This window comes from Propithecus coquereli, unplaced genomic scaffold, assembly GCF_000956105.1.
Source record: "Propithecus coquereli isolate 6110/MARCELLA unplaced genomic scaffold, Pcoq_1.0 Scaffold153, whole genome shotgun sequence".
NCBI classification, from domain to species: Eukaryota; Metazoa; Chordata; class Mammalia; order Primates; family Indriidae; genus Propithecus; species Propithecus coquereli.
In genome coordinates, this window is record NW_012139747.1 from 5388093 (window position 1) to 5404134 (window position 16042).

Below are 16042 nucleotides of genomic sequence, written 5' to 3' on the forward strand. Positions count from 1 at the left end.
TTCTGGTTATCAGCCCTTTATCAGATGTGTAGAGAGCAAATATTTTTTCCCATTCTGTGGGCTGTCTATATTGGCCTAGGCAAGGAATTTTTGAAGAAGAACCCCAAAGCAATCACCACAGCAACAAAAATAAATAAGTGGGATCTAATCAAAATTTAATTTTAACAAAATCCCTAGGTGATCCATGTGCATGTTAGCATTTGAAAAAGCATTGGATTAGGATATCTGGAGAAAGCCCCTGAATTCAATGATGACAAATCATGTTTGAAATTACACAATTGTGGTCCAACATTTTTAAAAAAGTTTTCTTTTTAAAATTTGGATTTTCAAATTGTCATAGGATTTAAGACTCAAGAACATTTACAGCGGGAAATCATAGGAGACACGAAATCTGCTGTATTTAAGAATTTTATCTGCATAATATTTTGCTTGTTGAGGAGAGTCTCATAGGACTGGCATCTTAATTTTCTACTCTCGAAGGGAATGGCAGTTGTATTATGTTACTTTAGCTGACTTCAGGGCAGACAATACTGTACTTAGCACAACCTACATGTTTCAAAATATTAAACAGTAAAAAGTTCAGTTATTCCTCCCATATGTCTTTGGATTGGTTATCAGGTATTCAAAGGCAAACTACTATTTCCAAACTTTATAGAATGCATACATTCTTATAGCCTATCTCAGATTCCACCCATTCCAGGGAGAGGATATTTTGGTGTACGTGAACCACACACTATCACTAACATTAACACACTAGTACACATCAGAGGTGATAGCTATTTCTGTTATTGTTTTTCAGCCCTAAAACAAAAATATATTTACAAAGAATAAAATAGTAATACTGAAGTGAAATGAAAGAAAATTAACTGTACAAAATTATTTCTTCCCTGAATAGGGGAAAAGCGCTTTTTAGGAAGTTTCAGCCACCAGAATCCTAACCACCTAAGAGAATATAAACCTGATTTGGTGCTCAACAATAATGCCTAGATTTGTTTAATGCTTGTTGTTAAAATAATTTCACTCTACATAAATTTCTTAATGTAATCACCACCTGGGGAGAGAAAGAAGATACAAATTGCTATACATTTTGTGGCTCTACCTAATATAAATAAGACGAAATTTATCCAACACAGTTTTATGATGCGTTTTCCTTTAAACATGGCACCTTCTCAAAACTTCTGCAGCAAGATACAGAAAACATTTAATGAGAAACATAAAACACGTGCAGATAAGGTAGGAAAATATATGTGTATTCAGAGTCAACTAAAAAACACCTCAGTTATCATCCTTATAATTTAGACGTCTTGACACAGTTTTATTCCCAACTGTTTGTAGTAATTTTTCTGCTACCCCTAAAATAAGCGGGTTTTATCATCAGTAGATACATGAAGCTTGGATAGGGTGGTTATAGTGCTGCCTCTGGGTTTAGTTTGATAAAAAACCTCTTTCACAGTAAAGTAAATCATGGTGCCTAACTGAAAGATGAGAGGCCAGATTGAGCAGAACACCAACAAAACCCATTTTCTCTTCTATCGTTTTTAAAAACATGAGTTTTTGACATCTGATACATGATCTCACCCTCAAGAAGTGGATTTGGTTATAGAGGAATGATGGTGGTTTTGTAGAACCTGTGACTAAAGTTTAGCAGCTATAATGTTATTAATATGGTTATATAACCAGGCTATCAAAGGCTTCTCACAATACCAGAAAAGCTCCTCTCTCCCCTTCATCCCCTTTCAGCACTGCTTTCAATTACTGCTTTATCAGAATAATTCAGGAAACTACTCAGGACCATTAACAGGTTATTGGGAAGCCCAGTGTGACTGCCCAAGGACAGGAAAATGCACTGGCTCTTTTTAGAAGAACCTGTAAAAGAGCATGCAGACTATTACCGCTGAGTTGGCATTAGATGATTTCCTTTTCACAATGTAATGTACAGGAGCCGTAATTTAGTTGTTAATGGAACATGATGTTCAGTCTGTCTTCAGGTCTTTGCATCCCTGTAGAACTTTTTCCCAGGTGAAATGTCTTTGCACAGTCATATCTTATCCTTTTTTAATAGTTATGAGCTCTTGGCTAGATGCAATTGTATAATACAGCCAGATTATAGTTTATTTTCAGTAAAATAGGTTAGCCATCTTCATTAGGATCAAACAGAATTAATTGCTCAGCAGCTTGTCCTTTGTTATTTAGAAATTATTTTATATGAACTTTATATTTTCTTTTAATTTGTTAAAAATACACTCATAATTCTTTAACTGAGATAGGACTATTCACATTTCTTCTAATTTATATATATATATAATAAAAGAATGCTTTTCTGTGATCATTTACTATTATTTTCTACATTTATGTGCATCTTCATAAGATATCACCTTTGTTTTACTGTTGTCTACTTTTTAAATGACGTTTCATTCATTCAAAACATATTTATTGAGTATCAGTTACTGTTCTAATTACTGAGGATGTTTGAGCGAACAAAAGACAGACAAAAATCCCCACCCTTAAGAAGCTTACATTATTTGCAATTTTAGGTGCCCTTTTAAAATAAAAATCCCCAGTTGATAAAACCAACCGATTTGTCCCCTACCCCCTCACCCATATATCAAAATCATAGCTAGCATTTAGAAATAACATTTATGAACTATTTGTTTTGTGTCCAGTAATGTGCTAATCATTTTATATTTAGCTCAGATAATCCTCACAGTAACTATGATCCCATTTTACAGATGAGGAAAGTGAAGGTCAGAGAGATTAGTTAAAGGCAGGATACAAGATTGGATTCCACTTGGCTCTTAACACCCATTTCATATTCTAGGTGATGCTTTACACACATTTGATGAATAGATGAATAAGAATGCCCGCACTTTTCGGAAATCCCATTCAGCTTGACATAAAACCCTAACTCCTCTGATTACCCTAGAAAAATCTAGGCATTTTGTGAGGAGAGGAAAGAGTTGGAAGGGTAGTAGGGAATTCGTGTTTTTTTGAGTGAGTTGAACCAGGTGATCTTTCTGGTGATAGGGTGCTACTACTTGAGCACGGTTGCCCTATCTGGGGAGAGATGAGAGAATCGGGTAGGGACACCAGTTCTGTCCGTTCTGGGGCCTCAAACTGGGCGGCCTCTGAGATTCAAGTTCGTCAGCGGAGTGTTGGGGGCGAGTTCCCTCGGAGTCGCGGGAACCGGAGACTTGGGGGCGGGGGACCCTGGCTGTCCTAAAGGTGATGTTAAACCAAGGCCGCCAGCGCCCACAGAAGGCCGAAAGCAGGGCCTTGTCGGGTAAAATCCCGCAAGATCGTGGGGGGGAAAATGACTCACTCCCCTTCTCTATCCCTTCACAGCGTGGCCCCAAGATTCCAGTTTGACCCCACACGGTCCCCACAACCCCCTTTCCTTTCCCAATTGCCCTTTCCCGACGCTTCCTCCTGCCCGCCGGCTTAGCGCACGCGCAGAGAGATTCCCAATCGCGGCCGCCGGAGACCAGGAGGCGTCGATAGACTCCGAGCTCGGCTTCTCGACTTGTCGGCGCTCGATTGAGAAGCGTGGCAGTGCTACTTCCGGTACCTAGCTCCATTTCCGGCTTTGGGTCTTACGGGAGACGGCGTAGGCCTCAGGTGAGTTTGTGCTCCTTCTGCTTCGCTGTTTTGATTCTCTCTGCTCTTCGGCCCAACTCTCTACTGTTAGAGCCCGGAGCGCAGGAGGCGCGAAGGTAGGGTCGGCACGCATTCGGCTCGGGGTTCGCGGAGGGGTCGGCATGGCATGGGGCGAGGGAGGAATGGAGCCTGACGCGCTGGCCCAGCGAGGCCACGAACTTAGGAGCTTCTTTTCTAGCGGTGTGGCTGGGGCTGGGGAATCGCATGGCCGCTCCCTGGAGCTTCAGGCCGGGGCCCTGGGTGAAAGTCCCTGTGTCTGGCGAGGCGGGAAGCTGGCGCATATGAAGTGATTGATTAATGTCCCTTTGCTTGTGTGAGGCGTTTACAGTTCACTGTGCACTTCCAGGTGCCTTCCTGCGGCTGCCGTTTGGATTGGGGCGAGGGCGGGCATTTCTGGGTGCCCCTGCACTAATCCAGGCCACCGTCAAACCTCGCTTGAGATACTGAGCCTCTCCTCTGATCTCCCTGCCTTCAGTTTGACCTCTTCTATCACTTACCTCTCGTCGTCTCCTTTGAGACCCCTGACCCTTCTCCAAATCTCAATTTAGGGTGTCGAAAGACTTTGAGAAGCGTTACGTTTCACCTCTTACTTGCGCAAGTACAGCCCCTGTCAGACTCTTCCCTTGGCAGTCATCGATGCAATGCCGTTCGCAGTGGGTGCTCCGTAAATGTTTGTGAGACAAAGGAATATGCGGGGTACTCAAGGAAATAAAGCAGGTTCACAATTTGCAACTAAAGACAATGTAAACAATGAAGTAGTGTGGGGTGGTGTGAAAGAAAAGTGGAGGGGACGAGAAGGCAAGGGCTGAACCCCAAGCCTGCTGCTAATTAGCGGTGTGACATTAGGCAGGTCCTTTAACTTGTTATAGCCGTTAATAATAACTAAAATAATAATAGCTACTTTAAGCGCTTGCTGTTGATGCAAGAACTGCGCTAGAACCCTCATTTAGTGTTCCTAGTTTTACTGGGTAGGTGCTGTTAACCATCCCATTTTACAGATGAGGACCTGAAAGAAGGAACTTGCCCTCAGATAAGCAGTTAGCAAGAAGGATTTGAGTTCACATCTGGCTGGTACTAGAATCTAGCTCTTAACCATCATGCCACACTGCTTTCTGTGAGCTCCAAGCTGGTGACTGTGTACAAATTAAGTAATAGATATGAAAGTGCTTTGTTTAAGTCCACCCAATGAAGTAGTTGCCAAGCTTCATTGATGTTCTGTCTTAATGATTTTTACTGGGTTTACATTTGCTACTTTCTTTTTCATTTTTCTTCAAATCTTAATTTTTAAATGGTTTCATTAAAAAAGAAAAGTTATTTCATTAGGCAGATGGAAAGACAGTATCACTTAAGTGAAAGGTAGGTGTAAAAATAAATGTATTGAATAAAGTGTTACTAAAGTCTGGCTAGGTACTGTTCCTCCACCAAGTTTTGAGCCTGAGAAACTGTCCTTTTATCGAAAAAGGAGAGCGAGCAAGTGCTGGAGAGGCATTAGAGGCTATAGCCAAACTGACATTTTTCTGACATTTGGGATTAAAAGGCTGTTGAAGAGATAATAACCCTTCTGTTGTGCCCTTTTGCCACACTTTGGTGTGATTTAATCCTCCCTGTTTATAATAGATTATTTACTTTCTCTTTAGGCTATTTGAAGAGCTTAACCCAAACATGGATATCAGACCAAATCATACAATTTATATCAACAATATGAATGACAAAATTAAAAAAGAAGGTAATTGAGTAAATGTGTTTATTCACTACTGTCTTAAAAATTGTACTGCTTCAAAAGTTCTCATCTAGTCATCTTTCTTAGTGCCTGAAATAATGGTTTATCCTATTTCATATAAAGATTTTTAAGGCTTTTTAAAAATAAAAATGGGTAGGAGCCGACGATATGTTCAATCTGTTTTTACTCATAGAAATACGTAACTGTATAAATGAATGAATGGTAGGGGCACTCAGTGCAGTGTTATTTTATGAAGACTTTTCATTGTTTCATTCACCAATAACTTGTTTCTCCTCTAATTTGGACAGAATTGAAGAGATCCCTATATGCCCTGTTTTCCCAGTTTGGTCACGTGGTAGATATTGTGGCTTTAAAGACCATGAAGATGAGGGGGCAGGCCTTTGTTATATTTAAGGAACTGGGATCATCCACAAATGCTTTGAGACAGTTACAAGGATTTCCATTTTATGGTAAACCAATGGTAAGTCAATCCTATTATTCACTTTAATCGAGAAATTAATGGTAGTCACTAATGGTATCATAGATTTGTATATATACACTTGAAACTATAGCTATTGCTTTCTACTTTTATGTGTGTTAGAGGGAGCTGGGGTTTATATTATGTCTTTTTATAGAAATATAGTAGTAGTAGAGTTTAATTCACTCTTAATTTATGACAGCTCAGATGAGCAAAAACAAAATACACTGGGCTGAGCGTAGTAGCTCATGCCTATAATCCTAGCACTCTGGGAGGCTGAGGTGGGAGGATGGTTTGAGGTCAGGAGTTTGAGACCAGCCTGAACAAGAGTGAGATCCCATCCGTCTCTACTAAAAACAGAAAAAATTAGCCGGGCATGGTGGTGTGCACCTATAGCCCCAGCTACTTGGGAGGCTAAGGCTGGAGGATTGCTTGAGCCCAGGAGTTTGAGGCTGCTGTGAGCTAGGCTGATGCCACAGCACTCTAGCCTGAGCAACAGAGTGAGACTCAAAATAAATAAATAAATAAATTAGGAATTAATAATAACCCAGAAGATTTAAAACAAAACCTCTGTAAAGTTGTAAAATAACACAAAACAAAAATTATAGGTCAACGAGGAAATCCAGTTTCAGAAAATACTATGGTAAAATACAGCATATTGTAGTTTAAATAAAGCAATGATCTAAGGGAAAGTTACATTTGAACTCATAGGTTTTATGAATAATAATGGAACTAATATAATGTACATGGAGAGTTTTAAACTCAGAAGTGACATAGTGATATTCACATCTAGCTGCTGGATGAAAATTGAATTGTGGGAGGTATAGAGGGGAAGTAGGGAAGTCAATTAGGAGGCCTTCGGGTAAGTTAGAGGTGGTAGAGGATTGGATAAGGGTAGCCAGGGAGTGTGAAGAAAGGTGTTCTGCATGTGTGAGTGAGTACGCAGTAGTGTGAATTCCAAACTGCTTTTCTTCTGGGATTGGAATGTAATGTAAAGAGGTATTGGAGAAAGAGTCAAGGCCCAGAGTTTAGAGGATTTGGGTCCTTATTTTGGTTTTGCTGTTAACTGTCTCTGTGTTTATAGTCATTAGTCTAAAGTTAAGCAGGTTGGATATTCTTTGCTCTAATTCAGGCATCAGCAAAAACTGTAAAGGACCAGATAGTAAATATTTCAGCCTTTGTGGGCCAAATACAGTTCCTGTTAACCTGTTCTTTTTTATATATGTTTAATAGCCCTTTAAAATGAAATAAAAATCACTCTTAACTTGCAGGCTGTGTGAAACAGGCTATGGACAGAATTTGGCTCACAGGCTGTAGGCAGACCAGTGATCTAATCCTGTGGTCCCCAACCCTCAGGCCCCATACCCCTAAGGTCTGTGAGCTAGCGAAGCCGAGCTTCATTTGTATTTACAGCCGCTCCCCATTGCTGGCGTCACTGCCTGAGCTCCGCCACCGCTCACCCCATCCCCAGTCTGTGGAAAAATTCTTTCATGAAACCGGTCCCTGGTGCCAGAAAGGTTGGGGACTGCTGATCTAATTCCTTCATTTTAGAGATGAAGAATCAGGCACAGAAAGGTAATTGTTCTTGCAGATTATGTTAATATAACTAGTGGCAGCATCAGGACTTTACAGCTAATCTCCTAACACGTATTGTTGTGATTTTCTTTTTTTTTTTCCCCTATACCGTGAGTCAGCAAACTTTCTGTAAAGGGCCAGATAGTAAATATGTTAGGCATTGAAAGCCAGATGATCTGTGTTGCAGCTGCTCACTCACTTTGCCTTCATAGCAGGAAGAGCAGCCACAGATGGGATGTAAATGAGTGGGTGTGGCTATGTTCCAGTAAGACCAAATTTATAAGAATGGGCAGTGTTGGCTACAGGCAGTAGTTGGAGGACTCCTGTTCTATAACACACTGTTTAATTCAGGACTGAGCACCTTTTCTCTCTTATTAGAGCAAGTTTTCTTCTCATCCTTCATCCCCCTTTCATTTTTCCATCACTTCTCAGCTGACTGGACACCATTTGTGTGGAAAGGCCTATCCCAGGAAACTGTGGGATGGCACCTAATACCCTAATTTTTCAGTAAATTGGCATTTCCTAAAACCAGCTGGTCTTTGTTAGTAGTATAAAGAAATAGCATAGTTGAGATCTCATTTGGCAGGAGCATAAGACTGGGTTTTAGTTTAGCTCCAAAATTACTTTAACAAAAAGGTGTAGTTTCTTCCCTTAGAGAGTTTTAGGGCTGTTTTGCTGATTTGAAATGACGAGTTTGCATGTGCCTGTTACTTAGATACAGGAAAAGTGAAAATTGTTTGCTGTGTTTTGGCATCAGCCTCACCTTGCCATCTAATTATTGTTTAAAATCAGTGTAAAAGGTCTGTTAATGGATTTTATATCAAAGTTATTTTAGGAGGTCCATTCTCTCCCTTCAGGAAGGTATCAATACTGTCAAATCTCCAGCATCTTGGAAGAGGAAGAATAAAGTTCTTTGAGCTGTCTTTATATTTATTTAGGGGTTTTAGTCGCTCTTGTGTTTTAACTACAACATAACCAAATTAGAAATGAACAAAATTTGCAATAACTTGGAACTCAGAACAATGTTATTCTCTGTGATTCAAGGACATTTAGTTATTTTAGGCCAAAGATACCTTAGTTAAGTAGAACCTTCTTAAGGACTTTTGTCATGAAACCTTTGGTATAAATGTAAGTCTTGCTCTTCTCTGTCTTTAGGATAAGTTGTTGGTCGACTTTTATCTCTTATGAATACTTAGTCTAGATCAGATTTCTCAATCCTGGCAGTTTTGACATTTTGGACTGAATAATTCTTTGTTGTGGGGGGTTGCCCTGTTCATTTTGGGGTGGTTAACAGCATCCCTGGCCTTTATGACTAGATGCCAATAATATGACAACCAAAATGTCTCCAGATAGTGCCACCTGTTCCTTGGCAGGCAAAATCACCTCTGGTTGAGAACTACTGGTTTAAACCAGCTAGCTAAAAGCTGTTGCTGAGATCAGATATTTTTACATGTGACTGGGTCATAAGGATAGATAAATTCGGTCACCCAGGATCTATTCAGGTCAGGGACAAGATTGAACACCCAAGGGAGTTGGGAGGGAATCCTTGGGACCAAGTCAGAAGTTTGTCTAAGCTGTTGGCCTGTCTCCTTTTGGTTGGGTGATGATGGCAAGACTAGCAGAGTTGTTTGCAGGGATAAGTACATTTAGAGCCACTATGATACAGGGACCCAGGCCAGCCAGAAAAATCCTGCGGTTCTGAGGTGTGGTCTTAGGCCTGCCCCTTCCCCTCTTGTTTCCCCAGTACATTCATCTGTCGCTGAAGTAAAGGAAAAGAAAGAATTGCTCCTGGCTTTGACTAAGTGCTTGCTTTGTTAATCCACTCTACTTTAAAATGTCTCTGGTCTTCAGACCAAGATCAAATTCTTGCTGTACAAAGCAATTTTAGGTAGTAGTTTGTAGAACTATTGTGTTTTGATAATGGTCAGAAAGGCAGTAATTTTTTCAGTTCCAGGAAAGAACGTGTTTGCTTGAAATGGAAGTTGGAGTTTCCAGATAGATACCCTAGGTAACAGTTTAACTCAGGGCAAAACTATTTGGACAGTTTGTTGGTGTTGAGTCTACCTACGTGATAATGCTTCAGGCTGGGGCCACACTACTCAAAGTGTAGTCCCCATGTCAATAGCATCCCCATCCCCTTTGTGATTTTTACAAGTGCAGAATCCCAGTCCTCTCCCAGACCTACTGCATCAGAATTTTTACACGCTTTCCATGCAGTTGGAATGCACACTGTATAGTTGATGAAATGCTGTCCTGGACCCGTCTGATGTTTCCCTGTTCTGATAGGCGCCTACCACTCCCGCTGGCTCTGGCATAGTAGGAATAAGCAAGTAGCCCGGTCACACTAGCTGTGATGCCATCCTTTTGTGTCCTTTCAAATCATTTTAAAATTTTAAGCTGATTCCACTGTTAAAGTCATTTCATATAAAGAGATTCAGAGGAAAGTCATTTCCAATTTTCTGTACTATAACCATTGGAAGTAATAAATTCCATATGACACCTTCTGCTGCTGATTGACACATGTTGACCCTTCTGTTGAGAGTCACTGGTGAGGGATAGACAACTTTCCAGTGCAGTTTTCTTTATTCTTTATTAAATGGAGAGAAACAGTGGTGCAGATATTTCAAAGTCCTGCTTTTCCCATGTGAAGATATATGGTTTTTCTTCTGATAAACACAGTTGAATCTGACTTTGTCTAAGTTATGAATTATAGGCCACAATTTATTTCCACTTGGCACTCAGTATATTTTGACAGATTTCCTTAGGGATGTGTTTAAAATTAGCTTGAGCATATTTGCTTAATGAAATTTGAAGTATTAATGACTAATGTAAACAGCCTTCAGCATAATGAGAAGTAACCTGTTTTCAAATAATTAAAACAGCGAATCCAGTATGCAAAAACAGATTCAGATATAATATCTAAAATGCGTGGCACTTTTGCTGACAAGGAGAAGAAAAAAGAAAAGAAAAAAGCCAAAACTGTGGAACAGACTGCAACAACTGCAAACAAAAAGCCTGGTCAGGTAAGAGAAACAAAATTCCCAATTTTTTTGGTGTTAATATCTTGATAGACGCGTGTCTTACACATGACAGATGACCTTTGAGGCATGTATATGTGCACCAGTGTGTGTTTAGAAAGTGGAATTTTAGAAGCTGGAATGGCTAAATTCTAAAATTCCAGTATTAAGAAATAATATAAACCTTAACATATGCAGATTTATATTAAGCAGTCTTATTTGAATTTGCATGGCATTTAATTCCATCACTCTGCAAAATATGTTAATATCTGTTGGCTTATTTCTCAAGTTCTGCTACTTATAAATAATACTGTAGCTATTATCTTTAATCATGAGCACTCTACTTAAAGCTTCTTTCTTTGAACAATTCAGGAATGCAAAATCTAATTTGAAATAACACATAAAAGTGCGACTGTCATCCACAAAGTAATTACTTCTGGACTGAAAGTGATAAGAAATCAGTTTCACTAAGTATTAATATAGTGCTTGATTTATGTCTAATTATTTAAAAAAAAATAAGAAAAACCAGTCCTTGGTTTTTCTCTTATATAATTCTCCATAATTTTAAAGCTTAGAGGTTAAGTTTTATGATATAGTCTTCAAAGTTTAGGGCTAGACTTTTCAAAAATTACTGACAAGTTAAACACAAGAAATGTTTTAGAGTTAAGGTATAAATTCTTAAAATTAAATAGAATGAGAAAAGTCTGTAGAAATTAATGTTTTTATGCAGTAGTTATAAATGCTGCCTTTTTGGAGGGATTGGAAATTTAAACTCTTTCCTTATTTCTTTTTTTTAGGGAACACCAAATTCAGCTAATACCCAAGGAAATTCAACACCAAATCCTCAGGTAATTTTTCTGTATGTTTCTTACCTTAAAATAAAATTATAAAAATTACAACAATAATATAAAGTAACTTGCATATCTCCAAAAACAAAATAATTTCATCAACAAGACACAATACATTAAATTGTATACCACTTTAATATAGAAATTCAGTCCTGAGAACATTTTAATTTTCTTTAAGAGGGAGAAAACAAAACTTGACTATTCTTTGCTTTCTATAATGAATCAACGCCAGAGTCAAAATGACAGATTTTAAAATCTGTTAGGGCTAGGAGCAAACATCTTTGTTTTGTTTGTTGAGGTGTCTAGACGTTATTCCCAAAGCATCTTCAGTTAAAGTGGAAGTAGGCAGTTGGCAGTCTGACAGATTTTTCTCGCCTGCAGTTGGTATGTCACAGGGTATGCTTTCAGGGCTTCGGGAAGAAGGTAGTAGCAGTTTCGTTGAGTCCAAGTCAGAAAGGCTTTACAGACCCATGGCTCATGGTGAGATCAGGGGCTCTCTTCCATTCCAGCTGACTGAAGCTCTATACCTTCTTTGCTGATAGACTTACACACTCTTTGGGCCATGATGTTTTACAATTACCCTTGCTCTCACTTCCTCAGCACAAATATGTTTCAGCCTAATTTTTTCAAACTCTGCATATAAATGTTTTTAGAAACTCCTTACTAGATTTCCCCACTAAATTCCTCAAAGAGAAAGCCTCAGTTATGTGCTGATGGTTTCATACTTGCTTCCTCGGATGCTAGAGTCTGACAAGATCCTTAAATCTGTAGAATTCTCTGTACCACTGAGGTTTTTCTCCTCTGATTTTAAGTTACTTGGCATTTCTTACAATATCTCCATCCCTTCTTTGAACTCTTCAGCATTTATAGTCTGTTTCACAAATGCCAGCACTTAATTCTCTGAGCCTTGAGTTGTTCGTTAATTGTTCTTTGTACTCTTCCATGAAACCAGCCTGAAGATAGGCTCTTACATACAGGACCCTTTCCCTGTAGTTCCCCATAACCTCAGGGTGGGGTATCGAATAAAGAGTTTAATATCTAATAACAGTGTTACTGCTTATTTGTATGTAACTAGATACTGTGCATGCTCATTTACTTGCAAAAAAAATAAATAAAAGTCCCCACATAGTGGTTCTCAGTGGTAATCTTTCTAAGTTTTCTTACATGCTGGGAGGAAGTAAACAGTAGTGCAGAGGAATCAAGTATCTGAGTGATACCTGAGTGTGGTGACCAGCTGTGGAGGGGCGACACTGCTGCCTTCTCTAGTTTTGTTAGGATCATTTAATTATGTAATCCAGATGACACAATTCTTATAACTGACCTCCAGATGCTTAAATCACAAATATTATTTTACATACTGTTGGTTAAATACTTAAAACCTTTAATAAAATTTGTACTCTTCCAAATTTGGAATGTCTTAACTCGAATGTCTGCTTTGCCTTATTATTGTTAAGTTTTTATTTATTTCTCCAGTGTCATTGTTTTTCAGCTTTAGTCTTTAGTAAGATTTCAGAAGGCTGTACAAACTGGAATGCAGTGTTCTGAAGCTGAGGTTTTAATGTAAGAACCAAATGGCTTATGATGCTGTTTATACTTAGAAGATAACTTGGCCTTTTTTCTTTTTAATAGGTCCCTGATTACCCTCCAAACTATATTTTATTCCTTAATAATTTACCAGAAGAGACTAATGAGATGATGTTATCCATGCTGTTTAATCAGTAAGTTCTTTCTTAAACAAGTCTGTTTCTGAGAGCCTCCTGACAGGACAAATAGCACTTCCATGGGCTGAATCCGTTTGTCATCACACAGCAGTAATTTTCGACAGCTTCATTGATTTGCTCTGGGATTAATCATGAATTGAAGCCAATCTGCAGATTTAGTAGATAAAAAGCTAAATTTCCTCTAATGTTTGAATTATTAATTCTAATTGAGATAACAACATAAAAAGCTTTTATATAATACAAGTCAGAATTCATTTACATTATTCCTGCAGTTCCTTAATGGTATCGATAATTATATTTTAGGCTCTTCCATCCTACTCAGGATTCTTAGTTAGGTTGTGATTACTTTTCCTTGACCAATATCAGGAAGTTACTTAACAAATCTTAATACAAGCAGACATTTACGTATTTGCACGTATGTATGAATTGTTTTTCTTTTTTATAGGTTCCCTGGTTTCAAGGAAGTACGTTTGGTGCCTGGGAGGCATGACATTGCTTTCGTTGAATTTGAAAATGATGGGCAGGCTGGAGCTGCCAGGGATGCTTTACAAGGATTTAAGATCACACCATCCCATGCCATGAAGATCACCTATGCCAAGAAATAACATTTAGGATAGTTACCTTTAAAGGACTTGGTGTTATTTATAGTGTTTGTTTTGATAATATTTGGTCACATCATTTTAATAGTTGGGGGGGAGTAAAAGTGAAATTTTTGTGAAGGACTTAAATTAGTCTTTCTTTAGCCTTAGTGAACTATGAAATGTGAAGGCCTTAATTTTGTACAATAAACTTTTATTTGTATTCTATATATATAATGCTTTACTTATTGGCACATTGCCCTATCATCAAATGCTTATTCTAGTCTAGAACATGTCTTAAGGTATATAAAACTCTGTAATAGGATGCTTTTCTAGTGTTATTTTAGAGCAGCTAATGATACAGCAACGTGGAACCTTTTAATAAAAGTTAAGGGTAATTAGATCACAGAAAGTGGTGGATGACATTGTAGTAATGGTAACAGTGATCATTCTGATATTAGAAGAAAGTGAAACCCAAGCAGGATCTAAATTACGACTGTCTCTAATTGCAATCCAACATCACTGCATTTATTCTAGTCTCCCTCTTTCCCTATGTGTAACTCCCTTCTCCCTTCTCCACCAGTCCCATTAGCCTCAGTGTATTTACTTCTTTGTTCAAATCTCCTCTATGTAACCAAACTCTAGAAAGTAGGGCTTCAAGAGGGAGGAGGGGAAAAGAAAAAGGAGATAGCTACACTTTGAAGAAAATTTGATCAAACTGGGATCTTTTGCCCTTCCCTACCTCACCCGTCATTGGGAGTGTGAGTGTTGAGCAGTGATTGATCAGAGGGAGTAGATGTTCTGTCTGATACAATGGTTCTCAGCCTTGGCTCCATATCAGGGAGACCTTTTCAAATACCCATGCCCAATCTACACCCCAGATCAATTAAATCAGTCTCTGGGGTGAAACCCAACTTTTTGTTAAGCTCCCTGGGTGATTTCAATGTGAGCCAACCTTAAGAACTAACACAGCAGATTTCTATGTTTATGAAGTAATGATTATAAGTATATAAATAATATATTCTATTAATATAATAAGTATATAAGTAATAATTATAAGGTTATAGTGATTAGATCAAATGGTATTTTTCGTTGGCAGTGTATTGATAAATAGAAGACAGTATAAAACAGGAAACTGCTGCAAAAGTTCACATCTCTATTCTGAACAAGTCTTATACTATCTTCTGTTTGAGTATTTAGCAAGCATTTTGTCCCTTGAAAATGTATCTGGTAAAGACCTAAGGAAGAATATGAGGCCCTGGCTAAAGTCATTTATCGTATTTGATTTGTCCTGGAGCAGTAGTTCTCAAACGTTAATGGGAGTCACTTGAGGATCTTGTTAAAATCCAGATTCAGATTTAGCATGTCTGGTGTGGGGTCTGAGAGACTTTATTTCTATAAAGTGATGCCAGCATTTCTGGTCTGCGGACCATGGTTTGGCGGCAAGTGGCAAAAACTCTGAGTATCTGTCCTAATTATTTATTCAATGAGTCTTAATTTGAGGATCTTATGAATCTCTTTTTAAAGCTAGGGACTTACCCAGGGATAAAAAGTACGTGTGTATATATCCACACCTAAGCATACGATTTCAGAGGGATCATGCATTCATTCAGTGAATACCTATTTGTTGCATACCAAGTATTTTTTCTAGATGCTAATGATAGAGTGGTGAACAAGGGACCCTGCCTCTCGAAGCTTATATTGTAGTGTCAGGAGACAAACCACCACCAAGTAAATGAACCAGTCCTGTCAGATAGTGGTAAGTGCCTTAGGACAGTGTACCATGGTCACCTGACACAGGATTCGGGTTGGAGGAGTACAGGAGTGGCTCTGTTAAACTAGTCTGTCTGTGGAGGCGTCTTGGAGGAAAAGCATCACAGGCAATCAGCTTAGAGGGCCTGAAGCAGAAGAGTTTAGTGTTTTCAAAAGACAGAGAGGAACCAGTATGGGAGGGACAGAGCAAGCCAAGGAGAGAGAGAGAAGGTGAAATTCAAGAGGTGGACGTGCAAGAACCTACAGGACTGTGTAGGGCACAGCAAGAAGTTGCTTCCACCTGCTGTACTTGCCCAAGCCTATCCTTGAACCCTGAAGAAGCCACAGTCTGCATTTTAACAACTCCAGACCAAGAAGCAAATTTAGGAACCAAAGAGAAAAAATGTCATTTAGGGATTGAAGGCTCAGAGAATACACCTGAAAATCCAGAGGGAGGAGGTGAGCAAGCTGGGGAAGAGCCCTTACTGGACCCCCGCGTGACTTAGCATCTCGAGCATAGCTGCTAGGCCCAACTACTTGCTGAATGACTGCAAATTCAAATTCCTATTTGCAAGCAAAATTTTACCAAGCAGTCTCCAGCCTCCATCTTGTCTCTGCCCATCACAGAATGCTAGAACATCCTGGGTCTTCCCAGAGTGCTTTCCCAAGGCTCGGCATCTCATTACTTTATTTCTTCCC

General features: G+C 38.9%; 1 protein-coding gene across 2 annotated transcripts; it reads left to right on the forward strand.

The window, feature by feature from the left end:
- The first annotated feature begins 3517 nt into the window (after positions 1–3517).
- SNRPB2 (small nuclear ribonucleoprotein polypeptide B) lies at positions 3518–13818 on the forward strand. 2 transcript variants are annotated; one of them, XM_012640498.1, is made up of 7 exons: positions 3518–3715; positions 5272–5380; positions 5683–5855; positions 10310–10450; positions 11242–11292; positions 12922–13010; positions 13459–13818. In XM_012640498.1, the coding sequence occupies exons 2-7, from the start codon at positions 5317–5319 to the stop codon at positions 13616–13618; spliced, it is 678 nt and encodes a 225-aa protein (XP_012495952.1). In that variant the 5' UTR covers positions 3518–3715; positions 5272–5316; the 3' UTR covers positions 13619–13818. The 2 variants fall into 2 exon arrangements, with proteins under 2 accessions (XP_012495952.1, XP_012495951.1); XM_012640497.1 differs by having other exon boundaries at positions 3584–3615; positions 5292–5380.
- Positions 13819–16042: the final 2224 nt, after the last annotated feature.

Bases quoted from the DNA above. Each gene is read 5' to 3' on its own strand.
- SNRPB2 (XM_012640498.1), top strand. From the start codon at position 5,317: ATGGATATCAGACCAAATCATACAATTTATATCAACAATATGAATGAC. The intron at 10,451-11,241 runs GTAAGAGAAACA...TCTTTTTTTTAG, and splicing joins CAAACAAAAAGCCTGGTCAG to GGAACACCAAATTCAGCTAA. The intron at 11,293-12,921 runs GTAATTTTTCTG...TCTTTTTAATAG, and splicing joins ATTCAACACCAAATCCTCAG to GTCCCTGATTACCCTCCAAA.